Source organism: Aythya ferina (assembly GCF_964211825.1).
Source record: "Aythya ferina genome assembly, chromosome: 10".
NCBI lineage: Eukaryota > Metazoa > Chordata > Aves > Anseriformes > Anatidae > Aythya > Aythya ferina.
In genome coordinates, this window is record NC_140306.1 from 9,265,279 (window position 1) to 9,280,974 (window position 15,696).

Here is a 15,696-nt window from a genome sequence, read left to right on the forward strand (position 1 = left end):
CAGAGCCTGGGTAAAGTTCAGCAGCCCCGTGGATGGTTGTGGTCCCGGTGGGTGCGAGCAGACCAGCCCGTTCTCTCCTGAAATGAACCAGTACGTAGAAGCAAGGGGAACTTGCTCGCTTGTACCCTTGTAACATGACTTCAAATGTCGTGTGGCAGGATTCTAGAGGCTGCCCAGCCACTTGCTCTGGCTAGCATGGACCGTGCTAGTGCTTGCCAGGAGCCCGTGTAAGGTGAGCACGTCTGCATGGAAAGAGTCCCTGCATGGAAAGAGTCCCTGTCAGAGGAGCTTTCCATAGCCCCAGTCTATTCCAGTGCACAACAACTTTCTTTTCTACACTGAAACCTTGGGAAAATATATTTATGTATATATGTATATTATTTTTTTCCCCCTACCGTGTGCTGCCACAGCATGTCTGTGCTTGCAGTTTGTTGCTGCTTCTCCAGCTCTGTAAGCAGGCTCAGCCTGCCCTGTGGGGCTGATTTGGGGCACTTTGCAAGGACCCCGAGCCCAGTCCGGTCTGAGCCTCTCAAGGGGTGCCCACAGTTAGGGCTGGATGTTGGGCTTCCAGGATTTCTTAAAACTAATCACTGATTTCCTGATTCCTTCCTCTTTGTGCTGTTGTGATGAATATTTGGGTTAGTTCAGTACGTCTGTGCTTTATTCCAACCTGTCTATTGTAGATAGACTGGCTGTGAAATTATGTCTACAAGTTTAATGGGAAGTGAATATCACTGAGCTGTTTTACTGGGTTTGTACAATTCATTAGCCTTGTAAGAACATCATAGTCCTGAGCAGAAATGTGTCCTCAGAATATGCCTCACTTTTTTTTTTTTTTTTTTTAACCTAGGTGTCACATGCTGTTGCAAAACTTGTATTAGTTAGTTTCCACTGGCAAATCTCAGAGATTTTGGAAAGGTAAGTGCAAGTAATCTTACTTCTTCAGTGCTCAGTGCTTTTCCTCCTCTCTTTGCAAGAGTCTTCAGGGCGTAGTGTCTTTTAACAAGTGTCTCTGAACCTGAAAGCAGGCCGCACTGCCGTGCCAGGGAGCAGAGGAGAAATGCTGTTTTGTTGAGGCTGCACTGCCTGCAAAGAATTTGTAAACAGGGAGAGGGGAGTGTCGGTGAATGTCTTTCAGTCTGAGGAATTATCTTCACGCTGGGAACCCTGGAGATGCACACAGCTTAAACAATGAGATAGCAGATTGAGAGAGCTGCATCTATATTTATTTTAACAAATACAAAGTTAACATATGTTCAGTTTGGAACATACAAGCCACAAATCGTAAAGAAACACCGAACTTATGCTGATGTACCACTTAGTCCGTTTGCTTCGAGATTTTTGCTCCCTCTGAATGTGATGTTTTTTTCCAAGCTGACTGGCATTTGGAGAGCAGCAGCCGATGGTGTGAGAGAACTAATAAGCGCAGCCCCTTTGTTGCTCTGACAGTGTCACGCTGCAGTGAGTCCTCTGGCTGATTTCAAAAGGAGGCTTCGGACTCTGCCCAAATGTATGCGGGAAGTGTGTCAGGAGGCACTGCTGTCTGGCAGCCCCTCCAGCAAATACTGGCTCCGAACTGAACATTGTCTGAAAATAGAGAGCACATCAGCCTGACTCATTCTGCCATGCCATTTTTGGCCCTGTTAGCCAGCAGCTTCATCCAGAGAACGTATGGGAGATGCATCTCACGTATGGATGTCGTCGCAGCATCCCTGGTAACTGGCTCGTTGGTTACCATGCATCCTGTGAAAGCTTTTCCCTGGGGAATGTGGAGGGAGAGATTCCTGCACAGCAGCTCAGAGCGATTCTGCTGGTTAACTTACGAGGTTTAAACAAGAGGAACTCTGGTGAAGGTTTTACTTCTCACGCTGTGACTTTGCAACTTGTTCTCCATTCGATCTGGTCCTCAAGCTTCTGTCTTGGTACAAAGTAGCAGTATCCAATTAAAGATCCCTGAACACACCTAAAAATGCTTGTGGGGAGGGAAGATTTAAATCCTAGTCACAGCTCTGATGCTCCTTTCTATTCCTGAATTCACGGATGTATTATTGGAGATGCAAACATTCCTCAGCAGTTGAAATCACAAAGACCTGTTTAATTCTAAGGCTGTTGATAGACAGCTTCATATGCCTAAAGGGTGATAATCTGTCATAAAGTAAATACGTAGCTAGATAGTAGACTGCAGCCAAAGTGAGACCTAACCAGGACAGCTTGATTTTTACGAAGGAATGGAAGACAGGCAGAAGCCTCGCTGGAGTGTGTTATCGTGGGCAATGGCTTGAGACTACTCGAGGAGTGAAAATATTAGTGTGGGTAGAAAAATCTTCAAAAAAAAATTCTCGGGGCGGGAGGGCACTTGTAGCAAAATTTCCATTGAGGAACAGAAGGGAAATGTTAATATTTTGAAGAAACTATCGTAAAGTTTTGGTGATGAGAGTTCAGCTCACCCAGTGAGGGGCCTCACACAGCACACACTTCCATGCTCCTCGTCAAAGCCTCCACTACCATTTGCAGAGAGCCTGTCATTTATTCGGGTGAGAAGGACCAGTTCAACAGTGCAAAATGTATTCAGAAATGGATCTGATCGTTCTTTAATTGCCTTTTCAGGCACAAGTCTAATGCTGCCCAGTTGCTAGTAGAAGCACGAGTACAGCCCACCTCATCCAAACATGTAAGTATGCTATTTTGGTCTCTTCCCTTGGCAGAGGTGCCTCTGAGCCACCATGTCAGAGGTGTGCGTTACCAATGGGCCTGTCCCATATCCACTCTTTGCAGACTCAAGGTCCTACACCCTCAATAAGCGCTGGGTTTATTTTTTAAATGAGACTGCATTCAAGAAGTGTCTAACATGTAAACAGCAGCTTTGCTGTTGTTCTGCAGGTTGTGTTCAAGAATGACTTGCCTCGAGAAAATTAAGCTATTCGTTTGGCAGGAGTGATGGTAAACAATGGCAGGAGCAGAGTGCGTGGGCCTGGCTACCTCTTCTGATACTGCTCGCTCTGTAAAAGACACTAGAGGAAGTTCTGGCTGCGCAGTGAGCAGTGCCTGTCTGTGGCTAGAACAGAGGTTTTTTTCTTGAGATGCCTAAGTTGGCTCCACTGCTCTGCTCAGGGATGCTTAAGCCAAGTCTCCCAGTGATGTTTCTGCTGAGCCAGTCAGTATTGATATTTGAACCCCCAGCTTGTGTTCTGCAGCCAGGGCTCCATGGGTTCTTGGATACTTTTTTTTTTCTAAAAGGTTAGTTTAAGGCTTGACACAATTGTTTTGATATTAGTACATTGCAGTCTTTTTGCATGTGCTAGGGCTAGTTGCTCTGTGCTGCAGCTCCTAGTGCAGAATGATGATGTTTTGGGGGACTCTTTGGGACATACACTCATACCGTAGAGCAACTGACCCTACAGGGAGAAGCTACAGTGGGACAGCTCAGAGAAAAGCTTTGAGGGATGGCTTTCAAAGGTTCTAGGTAGTGTGCTTGCTGCTCATGTTGAGCAGTTGATCTGCGCAGTTGCTGAGTTGATGAATTTTGTTTTTGTCTATAAGTGAGGCTGCTTAGAACAAAGTTGCTTTATTTCTTTTTCATGTGGTCATGCTACAAAACAAGCTCTACTGGTCATGTGGCTGGGCACTCATGCTGCTGCTCCTCCGTGTCTCTGGCATGCAGAGCTATGCATGGCAGCTTGACATCTGCCTCGCACGAGCTTCTCAAAGAGCAGCAAAGGTTTAAGCAGTGGAAAGTGATTATATGGCTTCTCTGTGAAAAGGGAAATAGGAGCATAAAGTCCTGTTAACAGCTTTGTAGAGCCTCGCTTTTGCTAAACACTGTGCTAGACCTAGTTCTTCAGGTCCCAAGGGTGAGCCAAAATGTGTTAGAGGCTGGTTTTGCTGTCTAGGGATTAGTTCTGCACTACCGACGGGGAGACCAGATGGCTTCCTGGTGAAGCAATAGCAGAATTATGCCTGACTTGAAACAAACCTTCTAATCCTTTTGAGTTGGAGAGATGAAGCCTATTTTGCCAAATGTAGTGTAGGCAGAAAATAAAGAGATGTGAGAAGATCCCTGAACTTTGTGATGGTCTGTGAACAACCTTTTCTCCTTGTATAAGCTCTCTACGTGCCATACCTTCATTTGCATATCAAATACAGTACCCAGAATCATTGTCCAGTAAGAGAGCATTGCTAAGCCTGCTTCCAGCTCTGGCTGCTCTTCATGGCAGGTGGAACAGTGATCAAGTCTAACCCTGCTACCAAAGAATATCAGTAAATGCAGGAAAGGACACACATAAAGATTTATTTTCTCACTTTTCAAACAAGGAAAAAGTAAGAACCAGAAAAATAAAGGTGAGTCCTGTGTAGCACTAGACAAGAGGCAGGAGCAGTTCAGTGACTGTTCATCTGTTGTGCTCCCTGAGGCTGAAGAGGTGCAAGAGAAGGGCTGACTGCCGGGCAGTGCAGCACCCCAGCACGCCACTCACTTAGGAACCTGTTCTGGCTTGGAGCTCCTCTCATTGTCCCAGTGAAGGTGATGAAAGTGACTGTGGGTGAGGTTGAGAATTCACCAGGGAAGCTGGGATGCTTTCCCTGTAATGCTGTTTTGTCTCTTGCAGGCAATGGTACATTCCTCCCATCACTGCGCAGTGTGCATGCAGTTTGTCCGGAAGGAGAACTTGCTTTCTCTGGCTTGTCAGCACCAGTTCTGTCGCAGCTGCTGGGAGCAGCATTGTACAGTGCTCGTCAAGGATGGCGTCGGAGTTGGTGAGTTTGACTCGTGTGTGGTAGCGGGTCTGTATTTGACGTGCTGGCTGCTCTGCAGATGACTGGCAGAATTGCTCTGAAAGATCTCAGTAATGAGAAGCTGGAGCATGGAGTGGGTTCTTGTGACAAACCTAACTTTAACTAGCAGTCTTACCTGAATCCTTGGTGAGCGTTGCCATACCACCTGGAGAGCTCTCCTCCTGCCTAACAAAACCTGCAAGTCCAGAGTTCCATTTGCTGCTCTTCTCCCCTTTGTGATCTCAAGAGCATGACTGTAACAAATTAAAAGTTGCAAATCTTCTGCGTTTTGAGATTGCATCTCTGGTGATGTGTGGTTGCATTGCCCTGGGAATCGGTGTGGATGCAAACATCCGTTTCCTTGGTGTTGGCCAGTAGTAGCCAGAGTTGCTTTGGGCTTCTTTATCCTGTCATTCATTCCGGTGTGGCAGTAACATGCAATTTTCTGCTTCAAGTATCTTACTTTGTGAGCCCTGGTTGAAACACTTACTGATGCTGGATACATTTGTGCCCTGTCATCTTTCTGTGAATACAGTTGGGCTTTAGCTTTTCAGCAGCCCTGATAGATCTGCTAGGTCTGTTTCACAGTTGTGTCCCTCTTGCCACAACAACAGATGGCACCTAGGAAACTGTGTTGAATGCTATCTCTGTCTCTGCTCCTTTTAGCACAAATTGCACTGTGCTGAAACACTGTTTTCTCAGGGGTCTCCTGCATGGCTCAGGACTGCCTACTTCGGACACCAGAAGACTTTGTGTTTCCATTGCTGCCTAGTGAAGAGCTGAAAGACAAATACAGGCGCTACCTCTTCAGGGACTATGTGGAGGTATTGTCTTTTTCAGGCTTAAAATACCCTGGATTAATTCACCAATGACTTGCAGAAATTGTGTTTGAGGTGCTTTGCATCTCTGATTAGAAATGCAGTAACTGCAGCAGAATTGTCCCTCATAAACATGACGTCGGTGCTCCTGTAGTACAGCCTCACTGACAAAATGCTCTAGCAGGTTGCCAAAGTAAATTCTGCAGTAAGGTCACCCAGTAACTGCTTGGCTAGTGCTTGGCTCTTTTCCTCAAGTAGAATTCTCAGAATGTTTCAGCTGAGAACCTCAAACTTAAGTCTGAGTTTTAAAGCCCTCCTTGCTCTTGCCACAGATATTTTAGGCTCTGAAAAGTAAGTCCTTCACCTTAGTGAAGGACCAACTGGATTGGTTTGCTCAATAACGTTTTTGTGAGATTTATTGATATTAAGATATACATGGTTAAGGTTAAATGTGCAGGGAATATTCTGGTTACTGGGAACAGACTGGGAAAAGTAAAGAAACAGGGAAGCAAGTATGAAAGAGTGGTGTCACCTCTTTTCAATAAGTGGGAGGAAACAGCCACCACAAGAGAGCAGCTGAGTACATTCTGGGGCATAAGATGAGGATGGGGAACGTTTCTGCTCTTCTGCATACGTTGCTGATCTTATCACCTTGATATGTTCACAGAGCCATTATCAGCTGCAGCTGTGTCCTGGTGCAGATTGTCCTATGGTCATACAGGTACAGGAGCCAAAAGCCCGGCGAGTGCAGTGCAATCGTTGCAATGAGGTCTTCTGGTAAGAAACAGAAAAGGTTAAAGATCATGGGGAAATTATATGCTGTCCTCAGAGCTACTCCGTTTGCTTGCCAACAGGTTCAGCGTGTGAAAAAGCATCTCAAATGCTTTGCTAGAGTTGTTTGTAACTTGAGTTAGTTTGAGTAATTGGACACTTGGTGTCTGACTTCTGCAGGTGGTCAGCCTTCCCCTTGCTCCCTAAACTCCTTGGAGTTGGGCATTCTGACAATCAGGGAACACAGGGCTTGAGTAACAAAGGGGTTAAAAATCTTCCTTTCTCATATGCTGGTTGGCTAGGTTACAAATTTTGCTGCAGTCAAAGTGAGTGGTAGAGAATCTGGTAATGGTTGTGGAGGCCTTGCAGCTATCTGCTGATACTGTGTTTTTAGGCTTATTACAAGTTTTTGATGCCCAGAGTGTCTGGTGTGTTTCGAGGCTGTCAGGAGAATAAATTCCTGCTGAATAGGAACACTAATGGTCCTTGTCTGCCTTCAAGTACAAATGGGGCAAGAGTAAAAAGGTAGTTTGTAGGGCTGCTGAAGTGTATTCTGCTATTGGTCTCCAGAATCACTGCTGTTGAGAACGCTTGTGAAGTGTGATACAAGGGTTTGAGAGCCCCAACTCCCTGGTATGTCTGTGCAAACAGCCCTCGCTCACCGGGGGCTGTTTGGGTTGTGCTAATGCAGGAGGATGGTATCTGTCACTGGAGTCAGTTTACTTGTAAAGCCACTGGTATGCTCCAGGCCTCTACACTCATGTTAGAGCAGAGGTAGGTAGAGTCAGCAGGGAGGGATGTGTCAGCCCTCAGACACATTTTTGACAGAGAAGGCCTCTTCTCTCTCATCCTGATGCCAGTTTCTGCACAGGAGAGCGGTGCTTTATTGGAGCTCTCACTTGGTCTTTGCACTTTGGTAATGCATGAGTGCGTTTGTAGCCCTTACCCTCACTTGGCCTCCCAGATTTTGGTCATCAGGAAAACTTCAGTTCTTGAATGACTTCCCAGGAAATTGACATGCCGTGTCTTTTTCTTCTTTTCTTTTTCTCTGTTAAGCTTTAAGTGTCGGCAGATGTACCACGCACCGACAGACTGTGCTACCATCCGGAAATGGCTCACCAAGTGTGCAGATGACTCCGAAACAGCCAACTACATCAGTGCTCACACTAAAGATGTAAGGCCGAGCACCTGCTTGTTTTCCTTTGTCCTCTAGTCCTGCCTGGGAAGCAAGCTACAGTTGTGTACATACTTAGCATCGTGTGCTGCTTTTTCACAGGCTGTAAATTCTCACAGCTTTCTAAGGCCAGTGATACAACACAGCTGAATGTGTGGGGAATGCTTTGCACACGAGGTCCAGCTGCCCTCCTGCAGCATGGTCCTCGCTCCAGACCTAGTGTGAATGTCTTTGGCAGCCAGCTGTGCTGCCCTCCCATGGGCAAAAGGCAGAATTGTGGCTGCTTCAAAATGATCACTGAAGGTATATTTCAAATGGAAAGAGGGTGCAGTAAGTGCAGTCAGTAAATGCTGGTGGTGTTTAACCCTGAACACCTGTGTGGAGTGCTGTGAATTAGGTGAGGGAGATAGTCCTGATTTGGCAAAGAGAACAAAAAGGAGTTAGATTAAATCTGTAACTTAGCTGGTGAAGTACTTCTAGTAGATTTAGACTCAAGAAAAAGAAATAGTACTACATATTGTGCACTCTATCTGTGGAATTGTCTTAAAAGGTTGTAGGCAAACTGCTAGATTAGCCGTCTGTAGACTGGAACTTTAAGTTTCTTTGGGGAATTTTGTGGTCTGAATTCAAAATAGTACTTAGTTGGCTGGCATTTATTTTACCATAACCGATAGCAATTGTGACAGTGCTAATTAGGCACAAGCTTCAGCTATGCTCGGGAAGTGCGTAGTTAGACCAGAGACCCTAAATATATTTCTTTTTCTGGAGAGTGTGATGGTGCTGTATTTGCTATGCTCATTCGTAAACATAAAGTTCTGTTATGTTCAGCGTTGTTGAGGCACACGTTTTACCTGCTGTTAAAACTTATAAAAAAACAACAAAACTCGCTTCCTTCTTTGTACCTATGCAACCCAAAAAATATTGCTGAACTTGACACCCCCATGGCATCAGTGTACTGCTGATGGAGCAAAGAAGTGTGCAGCTCACTGTGGTCAGACATCCTTTTCTACTACCTAAATTATCATCTGCTAGGGGCTGTGGAAGGCAGGATACAGAGCTGGTTATCTTGTCTGAGGAGCTGTGGAAGCTACTGTCGCATGTGCCTGTACCTGAGCAACTGCTAAATGCTAACTCTGAGACCTTCAGTGTTAGAAGCAGCAACAGCAGCAAACTTGTTTTCTGGAGCAAGCAGTCCAGTGCTGCTGTGCAACATCCCTGGCTTTCTGCCTCCTTTTAAATTGAGCTGCCAGTAATTGGTGGGAGTAAGAGTGTGTATATATTAATATTTTCATATATGCATATTTAAAAAAAGGGAGGGAGGGGAAGCCAGGATAGAATAATCATGCAAGCATTGTCATTCTCCAGAAATCTGCTGGAGAGAGAGTTGAGTCTAACAAATGTTTCTGTTTCCCCAGTGTCCGAAGTGCAATATCTGTATTGAAAAGAATGGAGGCTGCAATCACATGGTGAGCAGTTCCCTGAATGCGTCAGATCTTCCTTTTTCTAAGCAGAATTTTTTTTCCACTTCCCACTAACCAGTGCCTCCTGTCTTCTCTTTCAGCAATGCTCCAAATGCAAGCACGGTAAGTAGAATCTGCAAAACAGTTTTCTCAGTAATGGGGGTTAGAGATGTTCTCTTCTCTTTTTTGTGCTATGAAGGCGAACTGTCAACACCGACCAATTTTCTTTCCCCTCCCCTAGTAAAAGGTGAACAGGGTTCTAATTACAGCCTTGCGTGATAGCTTTTTTCCCCACTGTCTATGATCTCAGCTGGGTTCTGATTCAGCGCTAGTTTGGCTCCCTCTCCCTGACATGTCCAATAAATAGAGAAGTCTTCATCTCTGCTGTAATATTAACAGTGGAAATTATCTTATTAAATGCTTTCCACGTAAATGTATTTATCATCAGCTGAAAATACTGGCAGAACTGATCTTTTTACTCAGATCAGCTTAAGTCCTTCTGCTCACTGCTAGAAATAATGAGGCACAGCCCAGCTGAAACTGCAGGAGTTGTGAACTGTTCCGCATCACATTATCTGTTGGATTTCTTAGTCCACCCCTGTGCAATTAGCAGCCGAACTGTCTTTGGTCCATTGTGTGCTCCTACAAAGTGACAGCCTGTTCTTGCACAGATCTTCTCATGGCAGAATTAATTTCTGTTGCCTTGGAGCAAGATAGCTCGTATTCGGGCCCTTTGTGTTGTGTGCTGCTAGGAAATATTATAATATCAGAACCTTACTTGGATGATGATTAAAGATTGCTGTCCTTTCTCATTTCCTTTGCTTTGGGGTCCTCAGCAGCACTGGATGTGATTTGATGGAGCTCTGTGACAAGGGTGAGCAAGCAAGTGCAAAGGTACCATGGTGACTAGCACTCGAGAAGGCTGGTGAACTCTGGAAATAGCAATTTCAGTCTCTTATAATCAGTGATACAAAAGTGATTCTTATTGTAGCAACTTAATCTCCGTCTTTTTTCCTTTCTAGCAGAACACTCACAGCCTCGCTCTGAAATCAGGAAACTGTTAAACGGGTTTTGCTATTGCTCTCTTTCCTCCACTTTCTTCCCAGTTCAGTGGCTCCTAACTTGAAGCGTTATTAACCACTGATATCTGAAGTCACCCAGGTAGTTCTCTCTTTGAGAGAGCTGAGGGCAGACTTTTGCATGAGTTAGTTTCCTTTTGGATTTGATTGTTCGTATTTTATTCAGCCAGAGATTCGCGTGGGGCAGTACGCCAGCAGTGGGGAGGATGCATCTCACAAATAAGACCACAGCCCGCCTCTTCTTTAACCCGGAGTGACAGCCTGTGCAGAGCACAAGATCTGTGCATGGGTCTTGGTGTACAGAATGCAGCACTCCAGGGTTTACTTTCCATAATTGCACAGGAGGCTGTACAGTGAAAATCTTCGAGACAGGCTGGTATTTTTGGCTCACTGGTGTGTTCTGTTTTGCAAGATGATACAAAATGTATGTTTCTTGGCTTAGCAGAAATAGCTGAAAGCAGATGGGTTGTGTCTCCTGAAGCTTTTCTCTCTTAGAGATGTGGGTTTTTTTCTGTGCATCACAGTGGGTTTTTCACTGTTTTCTGCAGACTTCTGCTGGATGTGTCTGGGAGACTGGAAGACTCATGGCAGCGAGTACTACGAATGCAGTCGGTACAAAGAGAATCCTGATATTGTAAACCAGAGTCAGCAAGCACAGGCCAGGGAGGCCCTTAAGAAGTACTTGTTCTATTTTGAGAGGGTAGGAGACATCTCTTTGGCCAGAGCTGCTGTAGCCTTTTAATGCTCCCTGCCTGGTGCAAAGGTCATTGCCAGCAATCTCCGTGCAAGAAACTGCCCAAAGAGAATTTGTGCTGAATTTTCAGGCCCTGTTCTTTCTTCCTCAGTCCCGCCCTGTGAGTCCCATCCAAACGACTAATGTCATCCCCAAAGCAAATCACGTTTGCTCCTGCATTTCCTTGTGCTAGAGAAAATCGGTATTAGCCCTGTAGCCCTGTGCCACTATATTGTTTTCCTGCAGGCTGAGTGCTGGTGCAGTAGGTAGATACTGCTCCTATTATTTCCTTTCAGGATTGGAGAACTTCAGTTACTTGCAGTGTGTCTTTTATAGAAGCAAAGAATAAATTCCATTCAAAACTCCATTGGCTGTAGCAAAGCTTTCCTGAAGAGTCACATAATGATATTTTTTAAAATTGCAGTCACAGCACCTCTGTCCACACAACTGACTCAATGCACCTGGACATACGGTGCAATTCTAGAACAGCATCTCTAGAAGAGAACGTGGTAGAGGTTCAATTCTGCTGCATTTCAGTGCACTTGTTCTCCCTATTAAAATGAGTTTATTTTTCATACTATGAGCCAAGTCCTATGATAAAATAAATGTGTTCATTCTTGGCTCTCTAGAGCAACGGGCTTTGGGAAATGGCCATGCTTACAGCATGCACGTGGGTGTTAGAGTCCACTGAGACCATGTTAAATGTTAATTTGAACTTTTGTCCTTTCTATAGAAATCCTTTAAGTAGGGGAATCGCTGTAACTTCCCATCGTGTTAGATACAAGGTCGCTGTGCAACCAGAGGGCATTCTCATTCTGAGGAGCTGGGTTTGCTCCCTGCTCTTTCCTGCCATCAATCTGTTGTACACAGCCTCCGCTACTTGCTACTGGAGCCGCTCCCTTGCTGTTCTTTCCCACAGCATGTTTTGCCTTGCTGGACTCCTGTCCCACTTTGATTTCTGCTTGCTAGAGCTTGTGCTTTTACTGAAGAAGTATTCTGGTCTCATGCTGTCTTTTTCTTTCCCCTTCTCCCCACCCCTTGCAGTGGGAGAATCACAATAAAAGCTTGCAGCTGGAGGCACAGACATACCAGCGAATCCAGGAAAAAATTCAGGAAAGAGTTATGAACAACTTGGGAACATGGATAGACTGGCAATACCTACAAAATGCTGCAAAACTCCTTGCAAAGGTGGGTAGGTGTGACTTGTTTGGTGAAGAGAAGAGAATCTACACACGAGAATGCTGAATTCACAACACCTAGTGAGAGGAAGGGAATTTGGGGATTATGGATGTGTGAGACAGTACCTCCAGTCTAGGCCATGAACTAGCCAAAAATTATCTGGAAGTGACCTCTGGAAGGTTACACTTTAACTGTACAAATCCTTCCAAGGAAGGTGTAGGAAGTTCCAGCATCAAGTGTCCAGTCATCCTTGTCAGAAGGTAGCCTGTTGTAGTGACTGTAGACAACTGACTGTGCTGACTTCCAGGTCTGAGCTCTTGTCCTTCTTTTCTCTCCCTCTTCCCCTCCGGCCCCCCACAGTGTCGTTATACCCTGCAGTACACATATCCATATGCCTACTACATGGAGTCTGGTCCCAGAAAGAAACTGGTAAGATGTTTTGCTCTTCTTTTCGCTTACAGCTTTTTGGGGTGTAGCTGGCAGCATGCTGGGATGAGTGACTAGACAGACATCCCTCTTCAATTCCAGAGCTTGAGTGTCTGAAATAATAGTCCTGAGTTTGAGGTAAGGACAGGACAAACATACGTGGTTTTGCAACTTTTCTTCTCACTTTTGAATGGACCAGCAGCTCAGTCCTCTGATGTGTTACATTGTTTTCCCAGGGCAGAACTGCACTGTCACTAACAAGCAATTTATCCAAAATATTTTGAGGCTTGAAGTGTACCAAGTTCCTTGGTAAGACTATGGCAGTGCTGTAGCTAGTATCCAAGCTCTTCCCATAGAACACATCATGTGTGTTCTCTCAGGCTGCGCACAGACGTTCTCGTGGAGCTGACTGTGCCAGTGGAACAAGTTACTGCTCCCAGCAGTGGTTAGCAGTCCCTCAGCTCTGCCTGCAGAGCTGCTCACAGGAGCATTTCCTGACCCACTTACTGGCAGAGTGAGCTGAGTTAGTAGGTATTTGTGGCTTGTAGTGTTTCTAGGCTGACATGGTTAATTTTGAGTGATGCAGGTTGGGGAGTGCTCACACAAGGAACTCCTGGAAGCTAAAGGCAGATCGGGAGGAGGCACAAACCTGCTCTGCCAGCACAGCTGTCAGCAGAACACATTTGTCTGCTCCTCAACTATAGCTTGTGGAATGAGGCTGCTCCACTAAGCCAGTTTCTTGTTGCTGTCTCTAATTTTGCTGTTTGCAGTTTGAATACCAGCAGGCCCAGCTGGAAGCTGAAATTGAAAATCTCTCATGGAAGGTGGAGCGAGCAGACAGCTATGACAGAGGGGTGAGTGTTCTGCTTGCTTGAGCCTGCTGGCCAGATTTTGTAATGGTCAGGCTTACCACTTCTGCAGGAGAGCTAAGGCAGCTCAGTGAGGTTGCTGAGAGACTAGACCCAGAATCTCGCCGTTCTTCCTTTAGCCCAGTGGGTGTTGTAAAAATGGAATGCTCACTGCTTTATGGGAGAGGAGGGAGGGCTGCCGTGAGTCCTGGAGAACTGAAGCAGGACCAGCAAAACTGTGGAGGAAGCTGCCTGTGGACCTCTGATTAAAAGCAGATTCCTTAAGTGCTTGGCTTTTTAGACAGAGCAAGAGCTGGGTAACATTAGTCAGCCTATGTCAAAAGGAAGCAGGATCTGTAATCTTAGAGTGCACGTGAAGCGTGAAGGTTGGTGTTTATCAGATGAGCTGAGTCCCTAAAAAGAAATGTACTTGTGTCTGGGGAATTCGCACTAACTGTTTCTACCTTTTGTTTTACCAGGACTTAGAGAACCAGATGCACATAGCGGAGCAGAGACGAAGGACCCTGCTGAAAGACTTCCATGACACATAAGACAGGAGGAAATGACAAAGTGCAGGGGTGAGAGCAGCAAGTGAAGTGATGGCAGCTTCACCAGGATAAGCAGGCACTGCCTCTGGGAGAACACGGCCAAGGACAAAGCCACCCCTCCCCTTGCAAGTCAGACACATGCAAACACCACATCTTAGTCCAGTTTGTTCTCTTATCTTTCTGTTTCTGTTTCTGCCAGGCTAGAGGCCAGAGTTCAGATTGGCATATTTCCTGGGACATTTCCCTCCTGCCCTTGATGGTTTCAAAAGGGGAGGGAGTTTTTCTCTGAATGGCTGTTAATAGTATTAGATCATTACAATTTATGTAATTTTCAACGGTTGTACAATTATACAGACAAACCTTAGAATAACACACAACCCTTTTTAAAAATAAATTGGCAGTGGAGTGTTTTTCCTTAATCTGCTGGTAAATTGTAATGGGCTTTTCCCTCTCTCCTGCTCCCTTCCTCTGACCCAGAAATCCTCCTAGGCAGGGAAGGAGGCTACAAAATAACTTGGCTATATTTCCTGATGCTCCTTTAGCCAGGACATTGTAGCATTGGCATTGCATGAGGAGAGTGGCTGGTGTTAAGAGTGGCTGCTGCTGTGTCTGACCTGACAGTACCAGCAGTGGCTGTGATTTAGAATGATTACATGCAACGTCTCTTTTCTTGTAAATCAGCTGTGCAAAGTCCTGCTGCTCAAACAAAAGCAAACAGAGGAATTGTAGGGGAGGGAGCAGGTTAACAACTGGGGGATATGCCTTGAGCCAGGTCACATTCTGCATTTGATGAATTTTAGGTCTTCCATGTAGATTTTTTGCTTTCCTTGTTTTTGTGGGGAGGGTGTTGTATTGCCAAAGTGAGTGATGAGGGAATAGTAGCATACAGTTGTTAATCAAAGCTTGGGGCTTTTTCAGGGTGAAACAATCCATGCAACCTGGTAAAGAATACTTGTGCCTGCTGGGTAACATGGTTGAGAAAATTTGATCCCATTCATCAAGGTGAAACTAAAACTCCGCGACGCTATGAGGAGGAACGATTATGTACAACACACTTCCTGGCACTTGTTGGCAATGTGGACAGGCACTTGAACCTAGGTGCACTGCTCGTGCAGAGCCTGCACCAAGCCAGGCAGGAAATTAACTAGCAAAATTAATTTATTTGTATATTAGTATCAATACTTGGTGAGGACTTATCAGAAAATTGGTTGTTAGGAGCATGTGGAGCTTTTCTATTAACATTTTTTCTAATGTAAAATATACACTAAAATAAAAATATGAAAACCTAGTTCATCTTGGTAGGGGTTAACATGAAAAAAAAAGGTTGCTTGAATGTTGATGCTTGCCTGTTTGCAGTAGGAAGCAGGCCCTGTGTTCAGCTTTCACAGGTGTGTGACCGGCACCAGGAGCGGGGGGGTGTGTGGCCGGTAAGGTGGAGCTGGAGCCTCTGAATTGAGGACATCGGGGGCTTCTCTTCCATGCTGCATTGCCTTTGACGTGTTCTCTGCCAAGTGACGCTGTATAAAAACAACAAAGGTTAAACTGAGGGGGTGGGGGGGATGCTGAATTGCTGCGTGTCAGCAGCTGGGGCCGTTCTCATGAACCTGAGCCACGAGGCCAGCTTTGGCAGCAGGTATAACCGGGCGGGTGGATGGGAATGAGGGATGCTGAGGGAAATACCCGCTCTGGGAGCTAACCCCGTGCCCGCTGCTTGTCCCCAGCGGCTGTTTGCGAGGAGGGGGAGAGGGCTGCAACCTCCCCTCCTAGCTAACGGGGCAGGGAACGGCGGCTTCACGGAGCCAAGGGCTGCGACAGGGGGAGGCCGTGCGGCACCTAGCGGGCCCACACGGCCGCGGGGAAGAGCCGGCAGCCCCGGTACCGGCAGGGGGG

At 45.9% G+C, this 15,696-nt stretch overlaps 1 protein-coding gene and 1 long non-coding RNA gene across 6 annotated transcripts in view; one reads left to right on the plus strand and one right to left on the minus strand.

Annotated features, from left to right (window-relative positions):
- ARIH2 (ariadne RBR E3 ubiquitin protein ligase 2) overlaps nucleotides 1-15,094 on the plus strand; it is a 29,743-nt gene extending 14,649 nt beyond the window's left edge. For 3 of the 5 annotated variants that reach the window (XM_084531022.1, XM_084531026.1, XM_084531023.1), the window contains 13 exons: nucleotides 851-918; nucleotides 2,608-2,671; nucleotides 4,605-4,752; nucleotides 5,473-5,594; nucleotides 6,256-6,365; nucleotides 7,416-7,533; nucleotides 8,949-8,999; nucleotides 9,095-9,116; nucleotides 10,621-10,772; nucleotides 11,850-11,993; nucleotides 12,345-12,413; nucleotides 13,181-13,264; nucleotides 13,738-14,225. In XM_084531022.1, coding sequence (XP_084387148.1) covers nucleotides 851-918; nucleotides 2,608-2,671; nucleotides 4,605-4,752; nucleotides 5,473-5,594; nucleotides 6,256-6,365; nucleotides 7,416-7,533; nucleotides 8,949-8,999; nucleotides 9,095-9,116; nucleotides 10,621-10,772; nucleotides 11,850-11,993; nucleotides 12,345-12,413; nucleotides 13,181-13,264; nucleotides 13,738-13,809 — 1,224 coding nt within the window. In that variant the 3' untranslated portion in view covers nucleotides 13,810-14,225. Of the gene's footprint in view, nucleotides 1-850; nucleotides 919-2,607; nucleotides 2,672-4,604; nucleotides 4,753-5,472; nucleotides 5,595-6,255; nucleotides 6,366-7,415; nucleotides 7,534-8,948; nucleotides 9,000-9,094; nucleotides 9,117-10,620; nucleotides 10,773-11,849; nucleotides 11,994-12,344; nucleotides 12,414-13,180; nucleotides 13,265-13,737; nucleotides 14,226-14,724 lie in introns of those variants that run through there. The other 2 variants (XM_084531024.1, XM_084531025.1) reach the window with 2 other exon arrangements.
- Nucleotides 14,654-15,640, minus strand: LOC311442170. Its single transcript, XR_014696483.1, has 2 exons — nucleotides 15,411-15,640; nucleotides 14,654-15,323 (listed from the first exon to the last, which is right to left on the minus strand). It is a non-coding gene; the product is annotated as an uncharacterized lncRNA (long non-coding RNA).
- Nucleotides 15,641-15,696: the final 56 nt, after the last annotated feature.